Source organism: Gallus gallus, chromosome 14 (genome assembly GCF_016699485.2).
Source record: "Gallus gallus isolate bGalGal1 chromosome 14, bGalGal1.mat.broiler.GRCg7b, whole genome shotgun sequence".
Lineage (NCBI taxonomy): Eukaryota > Metazoa > Chordata > Aves > Galliformes > Phasianidae > Gallus > Gallus gallus.
This window is the reverse complement of record NC_052545.1, coordinates 14,173,906-14,200,339: the sequence shown is the minus strand read 5'-3', so window position 1 is coordinate 14,200,339 and position 26,434 is coordinate 14,173,906. Positions and strand designations below refer to the sequence as shown.

Genomic DNA, 26,434 nt, shown 5'->3' with positions numbered 1-26,434 from the left:
GCTAACTTTGCCTCGGCGCACACAAAGGCTGATCTGTCCCTGCCTTGGCAAGGCTCGCCATGGGCCGATGTTGGCTTTGTGTGCTGCTGGCCCGTGGAGCTGCAGATGGGGCGGGTGGGATCTCAATGCTGGGATTGTTTGCAGCCACCCCCGCCCTCGGTGGGGCTCTGGGCAGAGTGCGAGTGGGTGTGAGGGGTTCCAGCATCCCTCTGTGGCTGAGCTGTGCTGCTCCTGCCCTGCAGTGGTGATGGGGGGTAGGATGCAGCCTGCGAAATGCGGGGACTGACCCTTGCTCTGCTCTTGCCTAGCCATTTCCCCTGCCCCCCCCAAGCCTTTCTCTGGGCTGATTGCCCACGGTTGTCTCAACATGAGGTTGGAAGATGATCTGTGAGCAGCAACAGAGGGATGATGTTCTGGAGCTGACAGTGAGCGCGATGACCGTGTGTGCACAGTCTGCACTCCTTGTGCAGGGAGGGACTTACGGGGTGCATAGCAGGCTGGAGTGGAGGAAGAAGTAAGGTGGTGGTGTGCTGGAGAGAGCTCACCTGAAGGCTGCCTGCACAGGGTGTGCTCCTGGTGCACCAACAGGTCACACAGAGCAGTGGGAGAGAAGGTGGGTGCAGCGTGGGCTGCTTCTCCTCCCCTGGTCCCTACCACCCTCTCATCTGTGGATCTGCTTGTGGCAGCTCCTCGAGGTTGGACCTTTGCCCAGAGGCTGTAGTGATGGGGATCAGGGCTGTGGTTTTAGCTTGTGTGAACAAGGGGAGAAAGGGGTTTTGCAGAGTCCCTCCTTCCCACGCTCTGGGCAGGAGTCCGTCCCCTGTCAGGTTTCCTGCTGGGCATTCAGACCTCCCTGGAGCTGTGTGCCTCACCCACGTGTCTCCATAGTGCGGGGTGAACACCCACCGGGGTGAGGGGCATGAGCTGGCAGTGTGGCTCTGTGGTATGGGCCGCACACAGCTGGCTGTGCTCTGCTCGGTGTGCCCCTCAGCCACGCTGCTGCAGTTCAGTGTGCTGCCTGCTAGCAGCAGCTTTCATAGCCCCAGGTCCTTTGGGTATCCCAAAGCCAAGCTAGCTGTCTCAGGGACGAGCTGTCTCCAGCAAATAATCAGTTGCTTGTACAAGAATCCTCTGGGAAGACAGCCCTTTTTGCAAAGGGGCCAGCTGTCATACAGAGCCCCACATCACTGCGCTCCCTGCACACCCACCCCGTGCTGTGCTGGGCAGGTGATGGGTCTCACGGTGGTCCTGCTGTCTGGTGCTGGGAAATGCAACTGTGATGTCCTGGGGCTTTTCCTGCACGATCCATCCCTGGGCTTTAGGACAGGGGGGGGGGAAAAAAGGCCCTGTAGAATGGTCTCATTTTTTTTGTTTTTTGTTCTCACCCCCCTCCATGTTGTTCTGACCTAGAAATTCCTCACTGGGTTTGCTGAGCTGGCTTAGCTGAGGGCCTGATGAGTTTCTGGGGGATTAATTATTCCGTGACTGTGGGGAGGGGGGCGATGGCTGCGCTGAGTGCACGCGGAGCTCCCGATCCCATGGCAGGGAGCGCCCGGCCGGAGGGACACTGCCTGCTGCCATCCCCAGGTGGGGACACTGCCGTCCCCTGCAGCCTCAGCCAGAGCACGTAGCGAGCATTGTGCCCTCCTGGAGCCCTTGTTTGTTCCCTTAAAGCTGTGCTGCTGTGCTCAGGAAAATTCCTCCTATATACAGCGACAGCAGCTATTTTTCAGGTTGCAAATAGCTGCGTGCCCTCAGAGAGCGTATAAAGGAATATATTTCCTTGATCTCCACAGGTCCTTGATGTGCTGCTGAAATCAGATCTGCTATTTAGCAGGTTGGCTGTTATCCCTTTCTGCGCTGCTCTGCTTCCCTCGGCTATTCTGGGAGGAAGGGCCGCTGTCAGCAGCAGCTGTGCTGTGTAGGGCCGAGCACTCCGTGCTTTGGGGCTGGAGCTGCATCCCCATTCATCAGTGGGGTTTTGCTGTGAGCTCGGGGCTGTGTGCCCCATAGCCCTGTGCTCGTGCAGGGCGGCTCTGCTGCTGCGTGCTCCGCTGCACAGAGGCCTGTTGGTCACTGCCATCCCTATGCTCGTGTCACTGCTGTGCTGGGAGCAGCCCGGGCCGTGCACGGGGTCACTGCACACCGTGTTTTCAGAAGGCATTGCAAATAGCTGGCCTGCAGCGTAACAGGGGTTTTGCTGGCAGTAAGAGTTGTGCTTTTTTGTTGGTTTTTTTTTTTTTCCTTGTGTTTTGGCAGAATCCTAGCAATGAGCAGTAAATGATTTCATTAATAACCTGCAAAGAGCTGCTCACCAGCTGAGCTGTGGGATCTGTCTGTGCATTCGCTCCTGCACAGAAGGGAGCTGCCAACAAAGTGCCGGTGCTGGAGCTGCTGTGTTGAGCTTCTCGGTGCCGTGGGCAGAGTGCAGTGCGTGGCTGTTGGCGCTGGCTGTGGTCAGCAGAGCCGGCTGTGGTGCTGAGGAGGGCTCTGCTCCCAGCATGGGGGACTTGAGGTGTAGGTGAGCAGCTGCTGTCCCCCCAACCCCAAAGTCCTGATTCACTGTTGCCCGTGGGCTGCCCTGTCCCTCTCACAGAGCCCAGCGTGCCTTTGGGTGTCTCCAACCCTTCTACCTTTTCTTGCTACAGGAGGTCAGAGGAGTGCCAATGGAGCAGGGCTGAGACTCTTCCAGGGTGCCAAGCACCACGGCTGCAGTGGTGTGGGGGTCTCAGCTTGAGTTTTTGGGGAAAATAGCTCCAGGTGAGCCGCACGTGGATGGTTTTGCTACACCACGAGCTCTGCAGATGCAAACATAAGCTTTACCACCAGCTCTTCGGTCAAGTTGGATGTTTTACAGACTGGGTTCAGCTGCAGTGAATGCTCTCCGGGGATGTCGGAGCAGGATTTAATGCAGGCAGTGTGCTGCTGCAGTACACAGAGCTACGCAGAGCTCGCCAGAAAGAGGCACCCTGAAGGCGGCTATTAAACGGGGGGTACCCGCAGCGTGTAACGAGATGCTCGAGCACAGGAGATGTCCCTTTGGCCCTGGGTGAGCGTGCTGGGATTAACTCCTTGTCAGGAGAAGTGCTAGCTCATGTTTGGCTTCCCGAGCTCCCCAGGCACTCGCACCCCCTCCCCCTCCATGCTCTTTTCTGCCAGCCAGGACCCCGTGAGGTGTTGGAGGTTGGAGGTTGGGGCTGGAGGGCCCCTGGGTGCTCTGCTCCTTCCGTGGGAGCGGGGCCGTCTTGCTCTCTGCAAACACGGCTGTGTCTGCACATACACATTCCTGCTAATGGAGCTGCTGCTTTACCCATTGGTTCCTTTCCCTGGAAAGGGCTCACGAGAGCAACTGCAGCCTTCCCTTTGCTCTACAGAGCCTATTTAGTTTGCACATATTGCCGCAATGATTGCGAGATTTCATCAGATGAGCGGCGCATCTTTCTTGATAGCCCATGTAATTTCTTCCAGAGGGACGCATTGCATTAAATCTTTAATCCAGCGAGCTGCTGGGGGAGCACGCCGAGCCGCCCCGCGCTGCTGCTGATCTCATACACGGCCCTGGTGCTGTTTTGCAGGCTTTGCCATACGCAGCAGCTGGAGCTGTGAGAGGATCGGTGGCGAAGGGCTGCACTGCTCCTGTGCTGGTCAATGTCTTTGGTATTTCTTTATGGAGATGTGGCTGCAGAGCCTTGTGTGGGCCCCAAAGCAGGGGCAGCCCCCGTAATTATCGGGCCGTGGGGCGGCCCCGCAGCAGGGAAGGATCCACAGAGACCCTCTTGGGTTGGAGAGCAGTACCTGTAGCGTATCCAGCCCCAAGTTGGAGATTGCATAACCGAGCACATGCTGAGTTCTGCTTGCCCGGCTGTGACGTCCGTGGCCACCCCTGGGGCTCAGGCTCTGCCCCGTATGGGGTCAGGAAGCACAGAGCTCAGCAGGGAGCTGTGCTTACAGCTGTTCCCGGCCATGGTGCTCCCCATGACTGCCACTTTCTGCCTCCACAAGCATCGGGTGACAAGGGATCCCCACATCCTGCCCAGGGCAAGGCAGGCACGGCGAATGGGAGCCGTTGGTGCTGGGGATGCCGTGCTGCTGCTTGGGGACCCTCCGGCCGTGCCAGCTGCGGCCCATGCTGTTGGTGAGCTGCTGCCCCACAGGTACCACTGCTCTTTGAGCTGCTCTTTGGGCTGCTGGCTTCTCACTCCTCAGGGCATAGCGTTGTGTCATGCAGCATCTCGGTGCCCTTTGTGCATCCTCTGGTCACCCTCAAGGCATCCCGGTGGTGGCTTTAATTCTTCCTCGTGCTGGGGGGGTTCGGTGTGACTGGCTTTGTACTGAAAGAGACGGAGTGTTTCTTTTCCCTTGGATGGTATTTAGGTTCTGTGCTCTGTTTGGCAGTCCTGGAGGTTTTAATTGCACGACGAGCGTTTGGAAGTTTGCTTGTTTTTACTTTATTTTAATTAAATTGCTGGAACCTGGGGGGAAATCTCCCAGCTTAATTTAAACGAGCAGCCGTATGCTGAGTAAATCCAACACCCGTGCCATGATTGCACCGTTCTGAGTTCCCACGTGAGAGGTTAAAATTTGACTCTGGGCTTGAGAGTTTGCAGTCCTCATCCGTGTGGTGAGAGGGCTGCGTCCATCCACCCTTTGGGAAACGAGCTGAGGTTTTCACACTGTTCTGACGCAGAAACAATTACTGGGTGAAAGGGAGAAGGCACCCCGGGGCTCAGAGTGATGCAGCTGCAGTCCCTGCTGGGCTCTGTGCTCCGGTGCTGCCCAGCTCAAAGCACAGCTTCAGCCCTGATCCGGGCAGTGCTTGGCAGTGCCCAGGGGTGGCCCAGAGATGCTGGCAGGGAGGGGATGGGCTGTGGAGGGCTGCTCCTCACAGTGGCTGTCCCTGGGCACAGCTGGCCCCATGGATTGCAGCCCTGCTGCTCTCCAGAGCTTTCTCGCTCAATATAGATTGTTATTCTAAAGAGAGTTGGTGTTTGCTGGGTGGTAATTACAAGAAATAGTCTCCATTTGCTGAGATCTTTGATCGTGCTAATAGGTTTTCTGATTTTTGCTTAGGCTTTTGCTAAGGTCTTTTTTGGGGGGGATGGGGGAGGGGAAGAGTAACGGTTTGGGGCACACTGGGCTGTCTGTTTCCCAGCTGGCTGAGGATGCAGAGATGATATAGTCACCAGTTGGGCAGGGTCTGGGGGTTTGCATGAAGGCATGGGGCAGAGCCGTGGTGCCCATGTGTGCCCCTGCCAGCTCCAGCCTCCTCCAGTCGTTCTGCCTCTGCTTTCCCTTTTGCAGTTTCCTCCCATCGCATCACTCGAGGCCAGGTTGGATGTGGCCCTGGGCAGCCTGCTCTAGTGTTAGATATGGAGGGTGGCAGCCCTGCCTGCAGCGGGGGGTTGGAGCTCGATGATCCTTGAGGTCCATTCCCACCCAAGCCATTCTGTGATTCTATGATCACTGCCTGTGTTTGATGCTTTCTCATCCTTTTGAACTCAGCAAACTATCTTGCTGGGGAAAGACTGACTATTTTCTTTTTTCTTTAGCAAACCCCTGCTGCTCCTTCCGCTGCATCCTGCCCTTATCTCTCCTCACAAGCTCCAGCAAGGTGTCTGTGCCCTCTCCAAGGAGCAGGCACCAGGGCAGGGCTCTGGCAGCTGCAGGATGCTGCATTGCATCTGGATTCCCTAATGTTGCTAATACCCCCTCTTCTGTGCTTCGTGCGCAGGAAAGTGGGCCAAATTACAAGGAAAGGTGTGTCTTTGAAGCCCGTCTCCAAGTGATTTGGTGCTGTTCGGAGGAAGGAGGATGTGTTGTGCAGCACATCTGGGTTTGCTGCTGGAGCTGGAGGACTGGTGCTGGATGAGTTCTGATGCGGCCGTGCGCCAGGCAGACTCAACCTGGCGCGGTGGTTGATGCCAGGTATCAGCGCTGAGCTTTGTGCACAGTGCCACGGAAGTGACAATCAAAGCAGAGTGCCTAGTTAGTCTGAAATTATACTGCTTCCTGTACTCTGCTTTTTATTATGACTGTATTAAAATGCAGCACTGCCATAGGGCTGTAGCTGTGCCTTATGTGTGCTGTATGCTATGGCACTTGGCTGGGAGCAGCTGTCCCTGTGTCACATCCCAGTCCTGCTGCACACATCCCTAATGGGGGGCAGTGCCTGGCACAGCGGGGTGCTGGGGGCTCCTGGGCCACTGCTTGGCCCCTCGGAATGGAGGTTCCTCTCAGGGCTGTGTCTTCATTGTGTGTTGTCTGTATGATGCACTGTGGTGTGCTGATGCTGCTGGTCCAGCTGCAAGTAGGATGCTCACAGAGTTATTTTGACCCCTCCCTAAAGACCTAAATGACTCTGGGACCTTGGAGCTAGTGGATGACTTTGCGATATGATGTTTTAACAGGGATACGAGTGTGCGTGTACGTTCAGGACTCAGACATTTAGTAGTTGCCAGAAGTCTCCCGTGCACTCCTTAGCAACCTCAGGAGCAACCTTCATACTTGTGCTTCCTGTGCACTTGTGCTGCTTGGTTTTGTTCATGCTGTGGGTTCGTGTTCTGCCCCTTTCTCTGACCATTCTGCAGCGTCTGATGGTGCTTTGGCACACGGGGCTGATGGGGTGTGGGAAGTGGTGGCCCCATCACTGAGCATCATTAAATGCAGAGTGGAAAACAAAAAAAATTATCAAAATTCTTATCAATGCTTATCAAAATTCTTCACTATCAGCTTACCTTGTTCCTGTGAGGTTTCATAGAATCGTTTCATTTGGAAGGGACCTTTAAGGGCCATCTGGTCCAATTCCCCTGCAATGAACATGGGCACCCACAGCTCCATCAGTGCTCAGAGCCCACCTGTCCTGACCTTGGGGGTCTGCAGGGTCACAGCACCATCGCCTCTCTGGCCAACCTGCGTTGCTGCCTCACTACCCTTATTGTAACAAACTTCTTTACATCCCATTTAAGTCCCCCCTCCTTCAGTTGATTTCAACCATTTCCCCTTGTCCTGTCATGACAAACCCTGCTAAAGAGTCTGGCCCTTCCCTCGCCCTGCTGGCCACGCTGCTTTGGATGCAGCCCCTAATCCCATTGGTTTCAGGGCTGTGAGGGCACACTGCTGGCTCGTGTCCCCCAGTCCTTCCCACAGGGCTGTGCTCCATCCTTACATCCCCCACCTTGGACTGAGAGCAGGGGTTGTCATCGCCCAGGTGCAGACCTCGCGCTTGGCTTTGGTGACCCTCACGCAGTTCCCCTGGGCGCACTGCTCAGCCTGTCCGGGTCTCTCTGGATGGCATCCCACCCCTCAGGTGTACCCACCGCCCCGCACAGCCCGCTGCCATCTGCAAACTGCTGAGGGTGCTCTCAATCCCAGTGTCAGTGTCACTGGTGAGATGTTGAAGAGCACCGGTCCCAGCCCTGACCCCTGAGGGACACCACTCATCACTGATCCCCATCCTGACACTGAGCCATCGACCACCGCTCTCTGGGTGTGATCTCATAACCAGTTGCTCATCCGTCAAACAGCCCACCCATCAAATCCATCAGCTGTCATTGGGCTCTGGGGGCTGTGGCTCCTGAAGAGTCTGGGGTGTGCGTAGCTCAGTTCTTGGCATAGGGATCCGAAAGCAAAGCCCTCCAGGAATGGTGTTGGCGTCCTCCGGCATCACAGGAGCAGATGAAGCTGTCAGCTCCATCTGAGCAATGCCCTTTCCCTCCTTCCGTCACTGCTGTGGAGGAGAGCTGTCGGAATAAAAGTTGCCCAGGGAAACAACAGAGCATTCAGCTGCGAGTTGCTCAGCAGCACGGCGATGGGGCTGGGAGGAGACCCCTGGGGTTGGGGCCAGAGCTATCTCCATCAGCAGGGATGGTTTCCAAGCCCTGCATCCGGGCACCCAGCGTGGGGCTGTTTCAGGCTGCTGGGAGGGAGCTGGTGGCACTTCTGCCTGGAAAATGGGCTGTTGTTGGTTGCGAGCTGGGACTCGTATCGCTTCCCAAGTCTGCGCTGCCTTCGCCTTGTTGGAAGCGTGGGCTTTGAAATGGGAAGTGCTGATCTGTTGCCCTGGTGGGCACACGCGCAGGAATGTGATGGGCCCAGACACCATGAAATGCTCATGGCTGTTTTTCCCCTCCAGACACAGGTGTGAGGTGCTTGTGCAGTGTTCTGGCAGGCGTTGGGGTGTGTGTGTGGCTGCACAAAGTCCCATCCCCTATGCATCCTCATTTCTGCTTTACCTGCATCATTTCTGCAGCTCTTCCTTAAAAAGAGTCACAGAACAGAACGAAAACAAAACGACGTACAAACTTAACTGTGATTTCATTTAAAGTTTCTCATTCTGCTGTTAAATGGCAGTGGGAAGCTGCCTTTCGCATCACTGAGCACATGGCTGCACCCCAGCACAGCAGATTGCTAATGTGAAATGAGAGAGATTCCAGCAGCATCTCAGCAGATTGTCTCTGCTTAATGAAAGGAGCAGCGCTCGTCTGGGAGCCGGTGGCTGTGACAGCCCTCTCCCCAAGGGCTGACCTCAGGGCCTGGGGGTGCTCCACTGCCTCGAGAGGAAGGGAACGGCCTTCCTTTGGCCTAAGGGCACCGGGATGGGGGGAATTGAAAGGTGGAGGAGAGATGGGGCTGCAGCTGGTCCCACCTGGGCAGGGCAGTGGGATGTGGCAGTGGGGGCTGCAGAGTAGCAATCCCCTCTGGTATCGGTTGTCCACCACACCCGGAGAGGTTTATAGAGCTGTCCTGCTCTGAACTTTCCAACATCAGCCCCTTGCCGCTGCTGGGCCGTGGGGCGCTGTGGCTGACCGCCTCGCTCCTGGGAGTGTGGGTCTGGTGCACACATCCTTCTGCTCTCTTCGCATTCCTCCACGTTGCCCTGTTGTCCACCTCAGAACGACGCTGCTTTTGGCCTTCGCAAAGCAAACGCGATGCCATTTGCAAAGCAACGCTGAGCACAGCGGCTGGAGGAGAGGCTCCGCGGCGGCATCGCTCCGTTCGGAGGGGAGGGACGGCATCGCGCCGGACTTCGCTCCGCATTTTTGCTCCCCCCGCTCTCCTCTGCAGCCCCGGCTGACCGCTCCCCCGGCCGCCCCGACACCGGCGTCGGGCGTTCGGTTCGCTCGGAGCGCGCTCTGCCCGGTCCGTCCCGCACCGCTCCCCGCTGCCCCCCCCCGCTGCCCTCCTTCGGCGTCTCGCCTCTCGCCTCGAATAGTAATGGGGAGCCGATAGGAGCCGGGGACCGCACGGCGGCACGGCCAGCCCGCACTGTGCCTTCGCCCCTCTCTCCGCAGACGCGCTGATTTTGGGGAGCCCCCGGCAGCGCTGGAGCCCCTCGGGGCGGGGAGGTGGGCGGCGCGGGGGGGGGGGGCGGGCAGGAGGTTCCCCCCCCCCCCCCCAACCCCGGCGGGGCGTACCCCGCTGCTGCTGGAGGCTTCGGGCTCAGAGCTGGGAGCCGAGGGAGAGGAGGAGAAGCAGGGAGGAAGGCGGCGGGGCGGGGAAGCGGGCTGCCGGCAGCGGATGGCTCCGAGCGGGGAGAAAGCAAGGAATGATTTGCGTTGTTTATTTATTTATTTATTTTAACATGGCATCCACGGCGCGGGGATCGGGAGGATGCGAAGGCAGCTCGCGGATCTGCCGCCTCGGTTAGTGCCGCTCGTCTTGGCTGCTTCCCCGAGGGTCTGCGCCGGCACGGCTGGGGGTTTCCGTCAGCCACCCCTGGATGCACCTCGCTGACTCGACCTGGTTTTGCTCTGCAGGGCTGGAGTGGCGTTTTGAAGCCTTTTTTTCCTTACCCTCTGCCCAGGCGGCGCCAGGCACTGAGGATGCAGAGCTCCCAACGGGGGAGCCTTGGGAGCAGGATTTCCCTCCAAGTCCTCAGCATCCCTCTGCCTGCTGCCAGCGGGAGAGGTGCTTCGTGCTGGAGCTCGGGGAGCAGAGCCCAGAGGTGACCTCTAGATGGATCAGAGCCGCTCGTTTTAAATGTCTGTGCCTCTCCTCGTGCTCAGGTGTTCGGTGACGAGCTGGAAAATCGTGTTGGGTAGGTGCTGCTGGAGGCAAAGGGTTGGCTTCTGCATTGGAAAGCAGGGAGGGAGGAGAACTGGAAAACTCTGAACAGCCACAAGAAGAGCGAGCGGGGATGCTCTCCACCTCCTGTGCTGATCTCTGTGCCACAAGAACAGACCCTCTGGAAATCCATCTGCCCAGCTGATGTCCCAGGTATTCACATTGCTGCTGCTGACCTGGCCAGCATCCATCCCCTCACCTGGCTGAGGACCGGCTCCCTCATCTTGGATGCGCGCTGAGTATCCGCTTGCCACGGGAGCATGCAGGCTTGTGCCACCTGTACCGAGGGATCCTTTCCAGGGGGCATTATTATCTTTTCCCCTCCTTCTTAACTCAGCTCTGCAGCAGCTGCCACGTTACGATAGAGAAGCACGCAGCCCCGAGCTGCCGCCGTGCAGGCGGGCAGAGTGACCTCACCTTCCAGCTCCGGGGCTCACCGTGACTCCTGCCTCGAGCTCACCTTTGGACCTGCAGCGCTCCTTTCCTGCTCCCACGCACCTGATGGAGCGTGCAGGGCCGTGAGTTGGGACATAGCATGCGGGAGCGTGGCGGGAGCGGTGCCCACGGCTGCAGGCGGGCGTGTGCTGGGAGCTGGCGGGGGCCATGGCTTCATTCGGGAAGCTGACGGAGTACTTCAGCCTGAGGAAGTCGAGGACGGAGCTGCGCTCCGAGCGGCGGGGCCGGCGCAGTGGGAGCTGCTGCTGTAGTGTCACCGAGTGCAGGTATGGGGTGGCAGCCCCTCCGTCCCGGTGCGGCTGCAGGGTGGGACTTGTGGTCCTTGGCGTGCTGCTTCCCCGTGCCCTCTCCTGTCATCAGGGGCTGGGGATGAGCCAGGAGCTTTGCAAGCAGCGTCTCGGTGCTGCCTGGAGTGCCAGAGCCTCGGGATGTCTGGTGTCCTGTGTCTCTGCCCAGGGCACGTCCGAGGTGTCGGCGGTGCATCTCGGGTGTCTGCCATGTGACTGCCTGCACGTATATCTGCCTGCTTCTGTCTCCTGCTTTGTGCTGTGCCTCCTCACCCAGTCCCTTGTTACAGTGGCAGGGCTATGCACCTCAGTTGTCCTTCCCTCCGTCCGCCCCTCACCCTGTTGCATACAAAACCCGCAGCTACAGAGCCAGCAACAGGTTGTGCTCCATGGGTGGAGACGGAAGCCTGTGTGCTGCGTGCCCTGCCTAAGCCCCTGCCTTGTGCAGGGTGGGGTGCGATGCTGGGGGCTCACACCCCATGGTGCATGGGAACACCTCGCCATTGTTGTGGTTGTTTGTGGGGAAGGGCTATTGCTTGGGCTGGCACACAGCCGCTGACCCTGCTGTCCCTGTGTGTCAGCCCAGGCAGAGCTGAGCCTGTGCCAGGTGGGGCTGACATGGAAAAACAGCACTGAGATATCCACTCACCTTCTTCCCTGGTGTCTGAGCATCTTGGGCTCTGCTAATGGGATTAAGGAGTTGGTGGTGTGCTGCGTGGGGTCCTCCTGCTGCTCTCCACATCACACCAAGCTGGCAAGACACACGGTGCTAGTGCTGCTCCCTTCTTCACTCCACAATTCCACAGACATTGCCTCTTCCGTGCTCACTCAGCATGGCATGTTCTCTCCAGAAGCCTGGAGGTGCTCACAGCTGAGCTGAGAGCTTTGTTCTGCTCTTCGAGGCAGTGCAGTGACAGACATGGGAGCCGTGAACCCGGGGTTTGACTGTGTCTGGGCAGACTGTATGTGGGGATGGTGCGGGCACTGCTGAGCACACGCATCCCCAGGGTTTGCTGGCATGTAGCTGAGCACTTTGTGGACAGCAAGCATGTGCCATATAGCTGCCTGTGCCAGCAAGAGGGCAGCAAGGTGATGCTCCTGGGACCCTGCACCGTGCCACCGCCCATGCGCAGGGTGCTGCGTTCCCAGGCCTGGTTAATGTGAAGGGAGATCCTGTGGTACATTGCTCTCTCTGGAGCACTAACCATAAAGCAGCACGGCTGGTGTGTGACTCGTACCAAACTTCCTGGGGTGTTGCTGGGCACAGATGCGCTAACACTTCCCCAGCACATGAGTGTGGGGCTTCCTGATGGAGCTCTGCCCCACGGTTCCTGGGAGCAGAAGCTTCCCCACGCAGCCCAGCAGCCCCAGGGCTGGCTCCAAGCAAGGGCTGCTCCTGCTGGTGCTGCGTCTGTGCCCTGATGACATGTGGCTGCTGATGTCAAAATAAGCGTCGATCGAACCATGGGATGCTCTTAAATCAGTGTCTCTGTTCACCAGGGCTCCTTCTTCACTCCTACAAGCCAGCGTGGATGAATGGAACGTGGTGCTCCTGCACCCCGGGCAGTGCCACACCAGGACGGCCGGATCCCCCATAGCTCTGCCCAGGGCTGGTGTGGCTCAGGGCGGTCGGCTCCGGGTGCTGCTGGGACTCAGCGAGCAGCACCGGCACACAGGGTGTGCTGCTGGAGTTATTGAATTCTAAATATAGTGATCCCACTCATTCTCAGAGGACCTAAAAGATATTAGCAGTGTGTAGTTGTGGTATTAAGTAATATGCCTGCATTTTTAAATGACACCCACAGAAAAAGCAGCGAGTACGAGGCGGGTTGAGTAAGTCTGCTGGGTCTGAGAATTCGTGCTGTGAGCCAGCAGGGCTTCAACTTGAGCAAGGACAGCTAACACAGCAATAGCACCTTCTTGCTCCGTGCTGTTGGCCAAACCCAGTGCTTGCAGTTGTTGCTCAGCCTCCTGGTGCCCGTGCACTATTGCTTTGCTGTGAGCTGCAGTGCAGAGCCGTGCCGTGGTTCACATCTCCTGTGTTATTTCAGCAGGTGCTCCTCTACCTTGAGAGATGCTCCGCTGTGGCACAGGTGCCCACTTCATTAAGCTGAATGTGCTGGCAGGTCTCTGGGCCGGGGGCTGGTGCACCTCGCAGGCAGCACCTCCCGGTGCTTGTGATGGACTGCAAAAGTCAGCCAGAGCCAATACTCTTAAACAGGCGATTGATTCTCAGTGACGTTTTGCAGCCTTGTTTTCTGGAGTTTTATGGCAGAGCTGAATGCCTGAGCTGAGCGGCTGTGGAGCTGTGCTGGTTTCTGCAGTGTGAGAGTCTGCATCGTCACAGAGGTGCATTTGTGGAGGCTGCAGTGCTGGCCAAAAGGTCCGTGAGCCTGGGCAGGGATGCAGCAGGGGCTGCGTGCTGCCATGCAGGGCTGTATTCTCTGCTTTGTCTCCTGGTGCCAGCATCGGTGTGCTCACACCTGGTGTTCTGCATGCCTGGCGTGGAGGAGCAATGAAAGGAAAAGACACGCGCAGCACCGAAGAGCTAACTTTCATTTTGTTATTTTTAAACTGAAAGGACCGGGCAGCCCCTGCCAAGTTCGTGCTGCCTCCAAAAGTGGATCAGGAAGGAGGAAGGCGCAGCCACAGCTGGGACTCGCTCTGTGTGTGGTGGAGGTGCCTCCCAGGCTCTCAGCCCAGGCAGGTTCCTGGCTGCAGGTTCCTGGCTGTAGGTCCCGGGTGCTTCTGGCCCTCCTGAGAGGGAGCGGATCCAGCAGCATTTCATGGAGATAATGGGTTTGGGATGGTTTCTCAGCGACTGCCGAGGTTGGTCTGGACCTGAGAGCAGGGCTGCCGGGCAGGATGGGCAGGAGACAGTGCTCTCCTGGCAGGATTGTGCTCGGTTGCTTTGGGGTGTGTAAAAATCTCTCTCCAGCTCTGGCAGCGTGGCTGTGCTCAGGCACGCGGTCCTGATGGGGAAGAGGAGGAACTGGCACGTTTTGGGGCTGGAGAACTGCAGCGGGGGCACAAACCCTGTGTGAGCAGCAGGCGATGTCAGCAGCTGGGTAAAAATGGAAGCGGGTCTCTCATCTCTGGTTTACGGCCCTGAGAGTCCCCATGGCTGCCCAGGGACATCATGACCGAGTCCTGCCAAGTCCCAGTCCCGTGCCCTTCAGTAAGTGCTGGCTGGTGGAGCTGGATTTGAAAGGAGAACGTAAGCGAGGCACTGGGAGGTGCTCGAGTCTGAGTGAGAAGTTTCCACCTCACGCTGCTCAGAAGTGTTTGTGGCAGCTGTATGTGAGATGCGGTTGCTCCCCAGCTCCGACAGCCGCCTCGCTGAGCAGCCAGCAGGACAGCGTGTGGGTGTGTGCACCTGCATTACTGCCATGACCCATCGGTGACACCTATGTGAGAAATAAACAGTAACACAAGCAGTGATGGACGTGTCCACTGCTGATGCGTGGAAGCGCTCCGTGCTGATGCTGAAGCAAGCCAAGCTGGAAATAGCCCCAAATCCCGTGTCAGTGACTCAGCCGCAGCCCGCCGGGCAGAAGTTAATCCTGCTGAAGTTCCCTGCAGCAGACATTGGTGTCTGTAGGACTCGGCCACTCTCCCTCACGCCTGTGTATGGTGTGGGTGCTGTGGGGCTGCGCTCTGTGGCCGTTCGGTGCCTTTCCCACCCGGCCGTGGGTGAGCAGAGCAGCGCTGTGCTGTATGGCTGCGGGGGTGGTGCTCTATGGTTCTCTGCCCCCTCCTGTCTGCAGGCACTGTGTCTGTGTCCCCGGGTTGCTGGAAGGCTTGCTGCTTCAGAAGGGCTGGAGAAGCACCCAGCTGCTCTTAGCATCATCCTTTAGGCTCTGGGGGAGTGTTACGTCTAAACCTAAGTGGTGATGGGGCGTGCGCTGGCTTTCTTCCCCTCTGCCCGACTCCTGAGCTCCTCTTGGAGCTAATTGTTAGGGTGGGGATGGGCTGGGAGCTGGCTGCGTGCTGCGCAAGCTGAAGCTCATCTTTACTCGGATTAGGCAAAAACCCAATAGTCATCCTTTCGTTTGGCGTGACAGCTGGATGGGCTAGCAGGAAGGGGAAGTTACGCTGGCGTTAAGGAGAATTACATATGTAGCATGACTGCAGCAAACTTCTCCGGCTGTGAGCCCCGGCCTGTGAGTCACGCTTGCTAGAAAGACTGCTTGGTGCCTCATTCACCCACTGTGTTGGCACTGAGTCACAGCTGGGTGGGTGGGCAGGTAGGAAACAGAGGCCCCGGCCGCACACACCGGGGGAAGCGGCTCGGTGAGGCGGATGTGAATGCCAACAGCTTCTAATTAAAGCGGCGGTCGTTGAGGGGGAGGTTTGTGAATGGAGCAGGGTGCTGGGCTGTCCCCGGCTCACCCCCGGCTGTGCTCACGTGGCTGGGCTCTGCAGCAGGGGGCGGGGGGGCTCGGCGTTTGTTCACTTCGCTTTTAGTTCTCACCGCTCCCGTCCATCAGCAGTAGGTGATAAATTACTTTAATCTCCCTCTGCTGAGTCTGCTCTGCCCGTGTCGGTAATTGGAGAGTGATCTCCCTGTCCTTATCTTAACCCGGAGCCCTTTTCCGTTCCATTTCCTCCCCCTTTTCCTTCGAGGAGGGGCAGTGGGAGCTGTGCGGTGGGGTCCGGCGGCCCACGGGGAGCTGCTGGTGGTGGCACAGATATCTGCATCTCTCACTTCCCAGTGGGAAGGAGCACAGACAGGACCCCAGCGCGCCGCTTTGCTCGAGGTGCTGCTGACCCTTTGTGGCACGCTCTGTGATTGGGTGCAAATGGGCGCACGGGGGAGAAAAGGCAACACAGTCTCAGTGGGTTTCCTGTCCCGTTGCTCTGCACGCTCCTCATGCTTTCTTTGCATCTGTTTGGTGGGAGCCTCGCAGCCCAACGCTGCCGGCCCTACGGGATGGGGGGAGTGCCATCCGGGGAGCCCTGCCCTCACCCTGCATCCACCCCTCCTTCATTACAGAGCACTTCTTAGGGCTGTTACTGCAGCGTGTCGGGAGCATGAATCCATGCCATTGGCCGGGCTTGTGTCCACCTGGCCGCAGTGGGAACCCTACTGGTGCTACTGGTGCTCTGTGGTTCTGGTGCTTCAGAGCGAAACCCATCCCAGCTCAGGAGGGGAGGAGGGTTTGAAACAACAGCACGTTGTCCAAAACTGTGCTTAGGGATATTTTTTTGGCCAAAATATGGAATGATGACTTTTTGCCGGAGCTTAGCAGACTTAGGGCAGCCTTGCCAATGCTGACCTCAAGGGGTGGAACGCTTGCTCATGCTGCAGAAATGATGGGATTTAAAGCAAACCAAGCTTTCTGCACCGGAGCGTTCAGAGTTCATGCCTGGTGCATCTCACCCATGCCTGCAATGTCCTGTATGAGGTGAGCTCAGCTCCATTTGCCTCCTTTGCTGAGAGCAAAGCACAGCCCCGCTCTGGCCCTGCCCCATAGCTTCATGGCCACGGCTGGGGATGAGACCACCAGGTGCCAGGCTGGTGGCCGTGGGGGTCTGCCCTGTGTGTGTGTGTGGGGGCCAACGTGCCCTGCCGCAGGTTTTGGCAGCTCATGGGGTCTCATCTCAGCTCTCCCCGCCTCTCAGCATAAGCTGTTATGTGTCTGACTGAGAGGTTCATGGCTTAAAACAAAGAACTGCGTGCCATTTTCTGGTTTGCTCCCCCCGTGAGGCTTTCCCGTTCCCCTGCCGAGCATCCCAGCTGCCTTCAGCATCCTCAGTGCTGCATGGGCACCGGGGGGGGAAGCAGCTCTGTGTCCCACCGTGGTTTGCTGGGGATGGCCTTGGCTGCCTCCCGTCATTGCCGGGCAATGGCCCCCGCTGTGTGATGCTCATCAGCCCGGAGCGATGGCAGGAGAGGAGCTCTGCAAACCAGCTGGTGGAAATCATGATATTTACCAGCTCACAGCTGAGCTTTGAGGGAGGTATTTTTATAGCTTCACATGTTGGTTGTGGTTTTATTTGTTGGCTGTTTTGTTTTTTTTTTTCCCCCTGAACTTGTGAGCCGAATGATGTTTTGTTTTCTGTGTTTTGTTTTGCTTTGAATCCGTTTCGCAGCCAGCTCAAGGCTGCTGTGCTTTCAGCTCTCACCCTCCGCTCCTCAGCCCCTGGTAGCACCTAGCAGCACAAAGGCTGTTTGGTGGATGCTCAGCTTGATCTGGGAAGGGATGCTCAGCGCCCGCGGCTCAGCCCCAGCTCTGCTGGCAGCGGTGTGGGGCTCAGAGTGAGCTGCGGTGATCTCAGAACATCCCCACACCCCACAGGGGCTGAGCTATCCCCGCTTCACTGGGGGGGCTGCCTGGGTACTGTGTGGGTCACCCAGATTTGGGAGCTCCTGGTTCATGGCAGATTTAGGGGGTGGATGGATTAAGGGCGCGATGGCTGACGGACAGAGGGGGAAGGGCAGCCGTGAGCCCTGGGCTGTCCCTTAGGAGGGTTATGTAGCCTGGGGCCCTTCCATCCATGCCCTGGGGGAGGCAGAGGCTCTGTGCTCCCTCTCAGAACAAGGACAAACCAGCCTGGGCTGTGCTGTGAAGGGCCTTCTGGAGAGTGGCTTCTCCCACACTGAAATAAAGGGTGGGAGAGGTTTGTGAAGACAGTGGCTTGAGCGCTGGCTTTCCCTGTCTGACTGGCATTGGCCTTCCCTCTGCCTCCCTCCCTCTTCTCTCTGCTCAGCCCTTCCCCTCCTTCCCTACGGCACTGAAGCTGCGTGGTACGGACCTCTCCAGCCAGGACGTGGCTGCGGGGCAGGCACCAGCTCTTCCTTGCCATGGTGTCTGCTTTGGTTGGGTGGTTTGCTTTCAATAAACACGTGAGGAAGCAGCATCAGTGCCCTGGGTGCTGCAGGATGGGCGATGCAGTAGCGGTCTGTGCTGTGCCACCAGCTTGGTGCCACCCGCCTGCACCCTGCGGCGTTCCCAGGGCTGGATGCAGGGACCTGGCAGCGACGGGGCCGGCAAGACTTGAGTACGTGCTCTCCTTTCCACCAAGCACTGAACAGCTGCTGTTTATGGGCTGTAGCTGTGTTGATGATGGCTTTTCTAATTGAGCTGTGCGCTCCCATCAAGGCTCTTTACTAATGGCATGTGGCATCCTTGGTAACGCACAGTGCTGGGACCAGCTCACGACGCGCACGGTGCTGCACGATGTCCCAGCAGCAGTGCTGGCTGCTGGCCGTGGCACACTGCACCCTGCATCCCCAGCACTGGCTTTGCTTGGGGATTCAAGTCAGATTCCAGATGGAAACAGGTTTGGGGTTCAAATATAAATCATCATCTGCGGCTCCAAAGGTCTCCTCCAGGAGCATGAGTTCGCCCCTTAGACCCTCGTGCAGGCAATGAGAACAGTGCAGTAGGTACAAAGCAGCGTTTATGTCCCACATGCTGATGGTGCTCTGCAGCAAACAGAGCTGTGTGCAGGCACATGTGGAAGAGCACTGAGATTTACGTGCAAGAAAGAAGGAAATGTTTGAGGTCTGACGGTGTGGCATGGTGGCAGTGGGACAAGGCACGGAGCTGCAGTGGAGGGTGGGCAGAGCTTTCATTCTCTTGTTCACATTTCAGTCCTGATGCCTCTGGTTTGTTTATTTGCTTATTTCTGATTATCCGTGCATCTTGAGGTGGGCTGGCTTGGAGGTGCTGAGTGCTTGATGTGCTGTTGGTGCTGATTGTGGCTTGCAGCTCAAGACACAAATCCCAATTGGAATGCAAAAGGAGAAGGCTTTGCCCAAACAGCTGCAGCCTTGTGAGCCGGGGTTGCACTTTGGTGTTGGGAAGAGCCGGGTGCTGCCTGTCCAGAGGCAGCACGTGGCAAAGCATCCTGCAGAGAAGGGCACGGCTCAAAGCAGCCATCCCGGGGCCTGCAGTGAGCCCTGCATTCTCTCCCCTGCAGGTCCCTGGACAGGAAGTTGCAGAGGCCACTCCTGGGGAAGTCCCGGACGCTGCCCAGCATCCCGCAGTCCCCAGTGCTGAGCAGGATTCCCCTCCTTGACTCCGCAGCGTTCCGGGAGGCGATGCCAGAGCAGAAGCCCTACCAGAAGCACTCAGCCCCTGATGGCCAGAAGGGCTGCACGGTTCCATCTGCCGGTGAGTGTGCGGGGTGTGCAAACCCTTGTGGAATGCAGCCCGGGTCTCCAGGGGCACCGCCAACCAGGCAAATCCAGCACCGGCCCCTGTGGGGTCGTCCTGCCTCCAGATCAGCTGTTCTCGATGCTTTTTTGCCTGCCCATCTCTCAGCCTTTCCTTGAGGCCGTCATTCAAACTTTTCCATCTTTCGTTACGTTGGTGACAAAGCTGAGAGGGGCTCAGGAGGGCACCCTGGCTTGGAGATGGTGCTCAGCTCCAGCCGAGCAAGCTGCTGCCCCACATTCCTTTGACCTCCGCAGTGGGCCGAGGTGCCTCTGTGCTGTGGCATGCGGTGGTTTCAGGGCACAGCTGGCTGCCCCTCGGGGAGCGGGGGCACAGTGGCACTGTTCTGCCTTCCCGTGCTCCTGCCCTGGGGATGCGCTCTGATGGATGCTCCCCAGCCGGGGGCTGGCGGTTGGCCTTCTTGGCAACCGAGGCTTTTATCGTGTTCTGCTCTTGCACTGATCCTGATGAAATACTAATACGGTTGGCCCAGCTGCTCTGAGCAAGTTTATTGGCAAAACCGCTGATGGGCAAAGTGTTCCACGCTTCTGGTGCCAGCAGAGTCACGCTGGGGCCATAGGAGTGATGGGGAAGGTGATTAGCACTGAAACAGAGATAAAGCCCGCGAGCCAGAGCTGGCAATCCAGTGCAAAATAAAACCCCTACAAAGCAGCTGCCTCTGCCCAACACCTTCTGACTTTTTTTTAGGTTTTTATTATTATTGTTTTTTAATCTAACGCCCTCACTGTCAGACTGCTGCAAGCTACCCAGCAGCTGGCCGAGCCCTGGATTAATTTTAATGCTCTGCAGACCGTGCTTCGTTTCCTGGTGCTCCTAATTCTGACGCAGCAGGTCTGGGCGTGGGATGGAGGGCTGTGGATGGTTGTTGTGCCCATGGGGACACGAGGGATGGGATGGCAGCGGCTGCGTGGGGTCAGGGCTGCTCCCTCAGGAGCTCCAGGGCCACCGAGCAGGGTGGGCAAGGACAGACCTGGATGTACAGTGGAGATCTGAGTCCCGGTAGAGAGCAAAGCCCCCAGCACTCCCCGGGCATGCCCATACCAGTGCATCAAGGCTCTTTCAGAGAAGAAATGTTTCCTAATATCCAACCTGAACCTGCCCTGGTGCGACTTCAGGTTATTCCTTCTTGTCCTTGTTTTGGAGAAGGTAAGGTCCCGACCTCCTCCCTGTTGCCTCCCTACACCCACTGTAGCCTTACCAGCCGTCCCACTGCGGGATGTCATGGGGTGGGGGGTGGATGTGGCCGTGGGACGCACGGTGCCCTTACACTGGGGGCTGCTCTGGCCCTGCAGCCCGATCTGCGTGGGGCTGCTGTGTGGCGGCAGCCGGGGCTGGTGCCGATTGACGTGTTTGTGCCTGGAGTCATCACGGCTTTCAAACAGCCGCTCCTGTGTTGTACGAGCTGACATTTGGAGAGGAGCGGCGCAGCTGATTAAATTCAAAGCAGGGCTAAAAAAAATAATAAAAATAGCTCCTAGGTATTGCACTGCTCCGGGTCGCCTTTGTTGGCAGCTGTAGCCTCTTCCTTTCTCTTCTTCACTCGCCCTCACTCTGGCTGTTTTTCTCCTTAAGGCCTTTATCTGCTTTCAACTCTGAAGGACTTTGCTCCCCAGCCCTGGCTGTGGTTTTGTGCCCCCCAGTGCCAGGCTGCTCAGAAAGCCAACAAAGCGGTGCGGCCGCAGGAGCAGGCAGCAGCGCCAGCCCTCACCACTGCCTTTGTGCTGCAGGACCAGCAGCTGGCCCGGGTTTTGCAGGGTTGAGCACGGGGTTGCTTTGTTCGTTTGTTCTTGCTTTTGAGAAGCAGTTTGGGCTGTGGGGGGGGGGGGTGGAAGAGGAAAGCTCACTGTCTGCCAGGCAACAAGAAGCACGCGATATCCATACCCAGGATCGCTTGGGAAGTAGTGATGCTATGGAGATGTCACCTGTGTGCTTTGCCCGTTTTCCCTTTTGGTGCAGTGAGGGGTGCTCGGCACTGTCCCTCCCAGCCCTGCGTGCTACAGTGCTCTGTGCTTCTGTGCCCCTGAAGAGCAGCGGATGGGCGGCAACAGTTGGGAGAAGTTTGCCTCATGGGGCCCTAATGAGCTGGGAGCTGCTGAATGAGGGGGGAAGACATGGGGCTTGTGGCAGGGACATGAACCCCCATGGGGCAGCACCCGCCCCTCGTGCCCTGTGGTGGGACGGATGGAGGCGGTCTGGGTGGTCATCTCCACCTGCATCCTCTGTGGGGCACACAGCCAGGGGGTGAGCACAGCTCTGACGGGACGGCCGTCCCTCTGTCCCTCTGTCCCCAGGGGATGCCTGGCGGCTGGAGGACGATGGCATGGACCCCCCCGGGGATGCCCCGCTGCAGCCGCAGCTCCGCACGGCGGTGGAGGACGCCCCGTTCAGCCACTTTCGCATGCGCTCCTTCTACATGCGGAAGAGCCTCTCTGTTGACAACCACTTGGGCTCGCTGGGCTACGCCGTGCACCCCGCCGAGACGAAGGCTGAGCGTGTCCGGACCCGACTGCGGCGGCAGTTTGTGAGTACCTGGGCTGATGGGACCCATCCGCGTGGCTCTGCAGAGCAGCAGCATGGCAGAGGCTTGGCTGTATGTACAGCATGACAAACAAAAGACACGTCTCTCTCCGGCCTGATGCTGCTCAGATTGCCCACACCACGCCAGGATCCCATCTGCTATGCTGGGCAGGCTCTGTGGCTCCCGGTCACAGCCTTGCCATAGGGTTGGGTGGCTGCTGCTCACCAGGCAGTGCACAGTGTGGGTATCCCTGCACCAGAACAAAATGGGGCTCAAGGCAAAAAGGAGTGGGCACTGCTCTGCCTCGACACGCAGCACTTGGGCCTTTCCAAGGGCTTGGGGCTGCAGGGTGTGCGGGGAGCAGCCCCCAGCCCCGGGGCAGCCCTCCTCCCGCTGCTCTGCAGGTGCCGCGCGCTCCCCTCAATGTTTAATGGGCTCTGCGTCTTCCCTTTCCCAGAGACACCTGATACAGGGCTCTGTGTGGCCTTCCTCCCGCCTTGTTGCTGGCTTGGGGTTGTAATGAGGGCTCGGGTGTCCCTGCGCTGAAAGGCACCCGGCGTTGGTTGGAAATGGATGAGGGCTTTGCTACAATGGGAGCAGAGCAGGCGCTGTGTGCCCGTGCAACCCGAAGTGCTGTCAGGCGATCAGCGCAGGCTGGCGGGGCTCACCTGCTGTGGGGCATGGGCAGGTGCAATATATCTCCGTAAACCCACTGCTCCTGGGTCTGTTTGCTTCTTCCCAGCCCCAAGGCAGGGCTGATCCACCCTCTGACACAGGCTGGGTCTGGGAGCTGCTCCCCGTGATGTGTGGGGTGCTGCACAGGGCCCGTTCCAGCCCCTTGCACCCCATGGACCACTGGAAGTAGCGGCTCATGTGCTCCCTGGTGCTGATCCTGCCCATGGCAAGGATTTTGCAGGAGCTGGTTGGGGTCCAGCACTGTGAGAGGGGACCTGGAGCTGCTGCCCTGTGCTGGGGCAGTGGCAGTGTTGGGAATGGCAATGAGCAGCAGCAGCAGCAGCAGCAGGATGCGGTGTCTGAGGGACTGCAGGATACAGCTGGAGCGGTCCTGCTGTGGGGTAAGGAGTGGGCACTGTGCTCTCTTCCAGCTCTTCGTGCTCTGTGTGTGGTTCTTTTTGGCCTCTGACTCCATGAGGGCTTTTGCTCGTTCGGTTTTTGCTGTTTGGGGACCTTCAGCTCTCCCTGGTGCACCCACAGGGCTGATAGGAGCACAGCAGGGTTTGTGTATGACTTTTATTTCCTTGCTGTGTCCCTGTGGCTGCAAGGTGTTGATGCTGTGGCCGGGTGCAGGTGGAGCAGGGCCCCCATTTGTGGGGTTCTGCCCAATGGAGGCGTCATGTTTGCAACACGCATCCATGCTTCTCCATGAGAGCACTTCCTGCAGCTGGCATGGGAGCACCTGGGGCCTGCACCCTGTGCCCGTGGGGCTGTGGGAGATTTTCCCTTCGGTGCCAGTGCTGGGGGACCCCCTGGGTGCCTGCGGCCCTGTGCTGTCTGCAGAGCTGGTGATGGATGGATCTCTGAGAGCCGCAGCCAGTGGCGTGTCTGCCGTCCCACTGCTGGCATGTGATGGATCTGCATGTAGGGATTACTGGAATTTGCATAATTTGAATTTTAAATGAATTCCAATTTCTGTGATTGTCAGAATGAATTTTCTTTCTGACGAGCCTTCCCCTTGCACTGCTCTCAGGCTGCTGATGTTGGCACAGTCCCCATCTTTGAGAGCTGGGAGCGTTTGGTCACTGCTGTGCCACTGTCACAGCTGCACGTGTCCCTTGGCATGGGGCACGTGTCAGGCTGGGGCTGTGCAGGGACCCACACTGCGTGGGGCACAATGTGGGGTCGTGGTTTCTGTGTCGTGAGAGCCGTCCCTTCCCCATCCCCGTGTTACCCCCACCTCTGGATCTTGTCCTGAAGCATGCAAGGACCTGCTGGGTCTGTGGGATGCCCGCGGTCAGCCCTGCCCTGATTCCATCTGCTGCCCAGGGCTGTGGGTGCTCCGTCCCTGGAGGTGTCTGTGGCTGTGGATGGGCTCTGGGCAGCCTGAGCTGGGGGGGCACAGCTCATGGCAGGGGTGGGGCTGGGAGATCTTCGGTGTCCTTTCCAACCCGACCATTCTGTGCTTCTTGTTTGCAACACACGCTTCAAGAACAGAGGGAAAAAGAAGGGTTGGAGCCATTCAGCAGTCGGGTCACCATTCACAAAAGGGCTGAAGAAGGCGCTGCACGTGCTCAGCTCTGCAGAGCTCAGTGGCAGTGTGTGTCTCAAGGAGGCACGCATGGAGGTGGATGAGAGCCGCGCTGCATCATCCCATTGTGCCCATCCGCCCTCGGCACGCCGCTCGCCTGCTGACTGTTGTTCATCGATGAGTATTCCAATAAAAATTACAGACATAATCAATGATGATGTAATGCTTGTGCTGGGTAGCAGCACATTCAGAGCTCATCCGGCAGAGAACAATCCCGGGGAGTGGGCACTGAGGGGGAGAGGCCGGGCGTGGATCACTCAGTGTTGAGGTTCAGTGTCACAGCCAGCAAACAGGAGCGGGGCCGGCCGGGCACAGCTGCTTCCTGCTCAGACTGACACGGGCTGAACTGCAGCAGCAGCTGGCGGTGCCCCTGTGCTGCAGGAGGTGTGGGGGAGCCCTGGGAAGGGGCATGCAACCTGCTGGGCTGCTCTCTCGTCCCAATCAGAGGGCAGTGTCTCCCAAATCCAAGCAAGGGTCCTGCGGTGCTCCAGGAGGATGACACTGCAGACAGGGAGCAGATGCAGCCTAACTCAGCATGTGGCCACACCTTCCATTGCATTGCTCTTTGCATGGGAGCACTGGGGTGCCTCACTGTGTGCTGTGCACCCACCTCTGAAGCAGAGCAGCACAAAGCATGCATCCTCTCCTGAGCACTAAGCAGTGGCACAGGCAGGCTGTGCGCTTTGGTCTGTGTGCGCAAACACAGCTCAGAGCTTTGCAAGGGGAGTTCTGCTCAGTGGTGCCATCCCTCACACTCTGCTCATCAGCTGCTTCCATCGAGGTCGGGCTTGGTTTCAGTAACATCTATAGAGTTGTACTTTTCTTTTGCTTTCTATGCCCCTTGCAGCACAGTGTTCTGACCCTGGGGACCTTTGGTCACAGCCTGAGTGTGTCCCTCCTTCAGAAGGAAGGGGTGGGTTTGGGGGTTGGAAGTGTCCCAGGATTCCAAAGGGGAAGTGCCTCTGGAACCCACTTGGTGATATTCACACAGCACTTGGTACAGGACCAGAACAGACGGCTTTTGCACATTACCTGTGCTCTTCTGTTGGATGTGAGAGCCCTGGATGTGCAGCGTATGGGCATACACTCTATGGAAGTGCCTGAAATAAGTGGGATAAACAGGAGAGCTGTGGGTCCCTGGGCTTGAAATGGGAAGGAATTTATTGTAGAGACAGACTCTGGTTTGGGGGCTGCCATCCTGCTGGTGGGGCGTTGGTGGGAGCCTGTATCAATGCTCAGGGCTCCTACAAGGGCAAGTGCGGGTTGGATTTGCTCCTAACTTGCAAAATGCTGGGAAACGGCCTCTAGATCCCAAATGTCCCAGCCCCAAGAACAAAGCACTGCATCTTCCGTGAATCCACAGTTTGCTCCCTCTGCTGGCTTGGTGCTGTGCAGGAGCAGCGGGGCTGTGGGGTGCTGGGGTGAAGCAAGGACACCTGGCCCTGTACTGGCAGGGCTGGAGCGGGGGCAGGATCTGATCATGGTGAGGAGGTCCTCGTGTGCCACCACTGCCTGTCCCCTCCCTGTGACTGTGTGATGGTGGCCATGCACCTTCCACCTGGGTCCCTCTCGTGTCCGTGTCCTGGCAGCCAGGGCTGCTCCTGGCAGTCCCAAAGGGCACAGCTGGGTATCTTTTGCCATCCTGATTCCTTCCCATTTCTTGGTTTGGCAGCAAGAATGGCTCTGTGATTGCACATCCTTGCATCCCAGCCTGCTCAATGCTCAGGCCAGGTGTAGTAGGTCATATTTGCTGCCGGTCACAGGGCCTCTTGTTCCTCCTGTGGCACTTCCTCGTGTTTACCTTGGTACACGTGCTGCCTTATTCTTCCTTTCAAATTCTCTTGCAGTTTCTCCCCCAGACACTGAACAGCACACTTGGCTGCTGCACTGTCTTCATGCAGCTCAGAGCTTACAGTCTGCAGATGTGGGGCTCTGAGCAGTGCCCCGCATCCTTGATGAAATGGGGCAGCTCTCTGCAAAGCACCTTCCCTGTCAGCAGCTCCCTGCACTCAGACGCTTGAGACCCTTTCGCACCTCGCGGTGGTTTCAAGGATCAAGCCTCAAGGACGTGCCAGGTGGATGGGCAGCAGAGCTAGCAGCCACTCAGGGCAGTGTCCATCCACGGGTGGCACTTTGCATGGATGAGCTGGGTGTGCAGCAGTGTGCAGTGTGCTGCTTTCCCATGCTGGGCTGCAGACAGGCATGCAGTAGCAGCGCTGTGCTGCAAGAGGTCTCTGCAGCACTGCACTTCAGGGTGCTGCCACACGCCTATCAGCGGCTCTTGCACTGCCCGGACCCTTCCTTCCCCAGCCCTGGAGGAAGGGAGGAGGTTTGTTTTCCTCATCCCTTCCCTTGCTGGATTGATCTGAGTTCTCCCCACTTTCACACCCTCATGTTCTTGTGTCCGAGTGCAGGGAGGGAGGCTAGGAGGGCAGCGGTCATGTCTGAACAGCACTAATGAGAGCTGCTGGGCTCTGTGGGGCTGTGTCTGCTCTTCCCTGCAGCTGTGCCCGGAGCAGAGCTCTGCCCTCCACTGCTGCCTTCCAGCAGAGCCGTGGAGGTGGGACTGCAGCAGTGCCTCCAGGAGTGTCCATCTGCTGCTGCCCTTGGCCAGCTCTGATCAGGGCTCTGTGCCTGACCTGGGGCTGTCTGCATGCTG

General features: G+C 58.2%; 1 protein-coding gene across 11 annotated transcripts in view; it reads left to right on the top strand.

Annotated features, from left to right (window-relative positions):
- The window catches only part of ANKFN1L (ankyrin repeat and fibronectin type-III domain-containing 1-like), a 134,202-nt gene that overhangs the window by 25,799 nt on the left and 81,969 nt on the right, over positions 1–26,434 (top strand). For 9 of the 11 annotated variants that reach the window (XM_025155149.3, XM_015294759.4, XM_046900777.1 and 6 more), the window contains 2 exons: positions 18,735–18,928; positions 21,283–21,512. In XM_025155149.3, coding sequence (XP_025010917.2) covers positions 18,735–18,928; positions 21,283–21,512 — 424 coding nt within the window. Of the gene's footprint in view, positions 1–9,482; positions 10,785–18,734; positions 18,929–21,282; positions 21,513–26,434 lie in introns of those variants that run through there. The other 2 variants (XM_040647777.2, XM_015294764.4) reach the window with 2 other exon arrangements.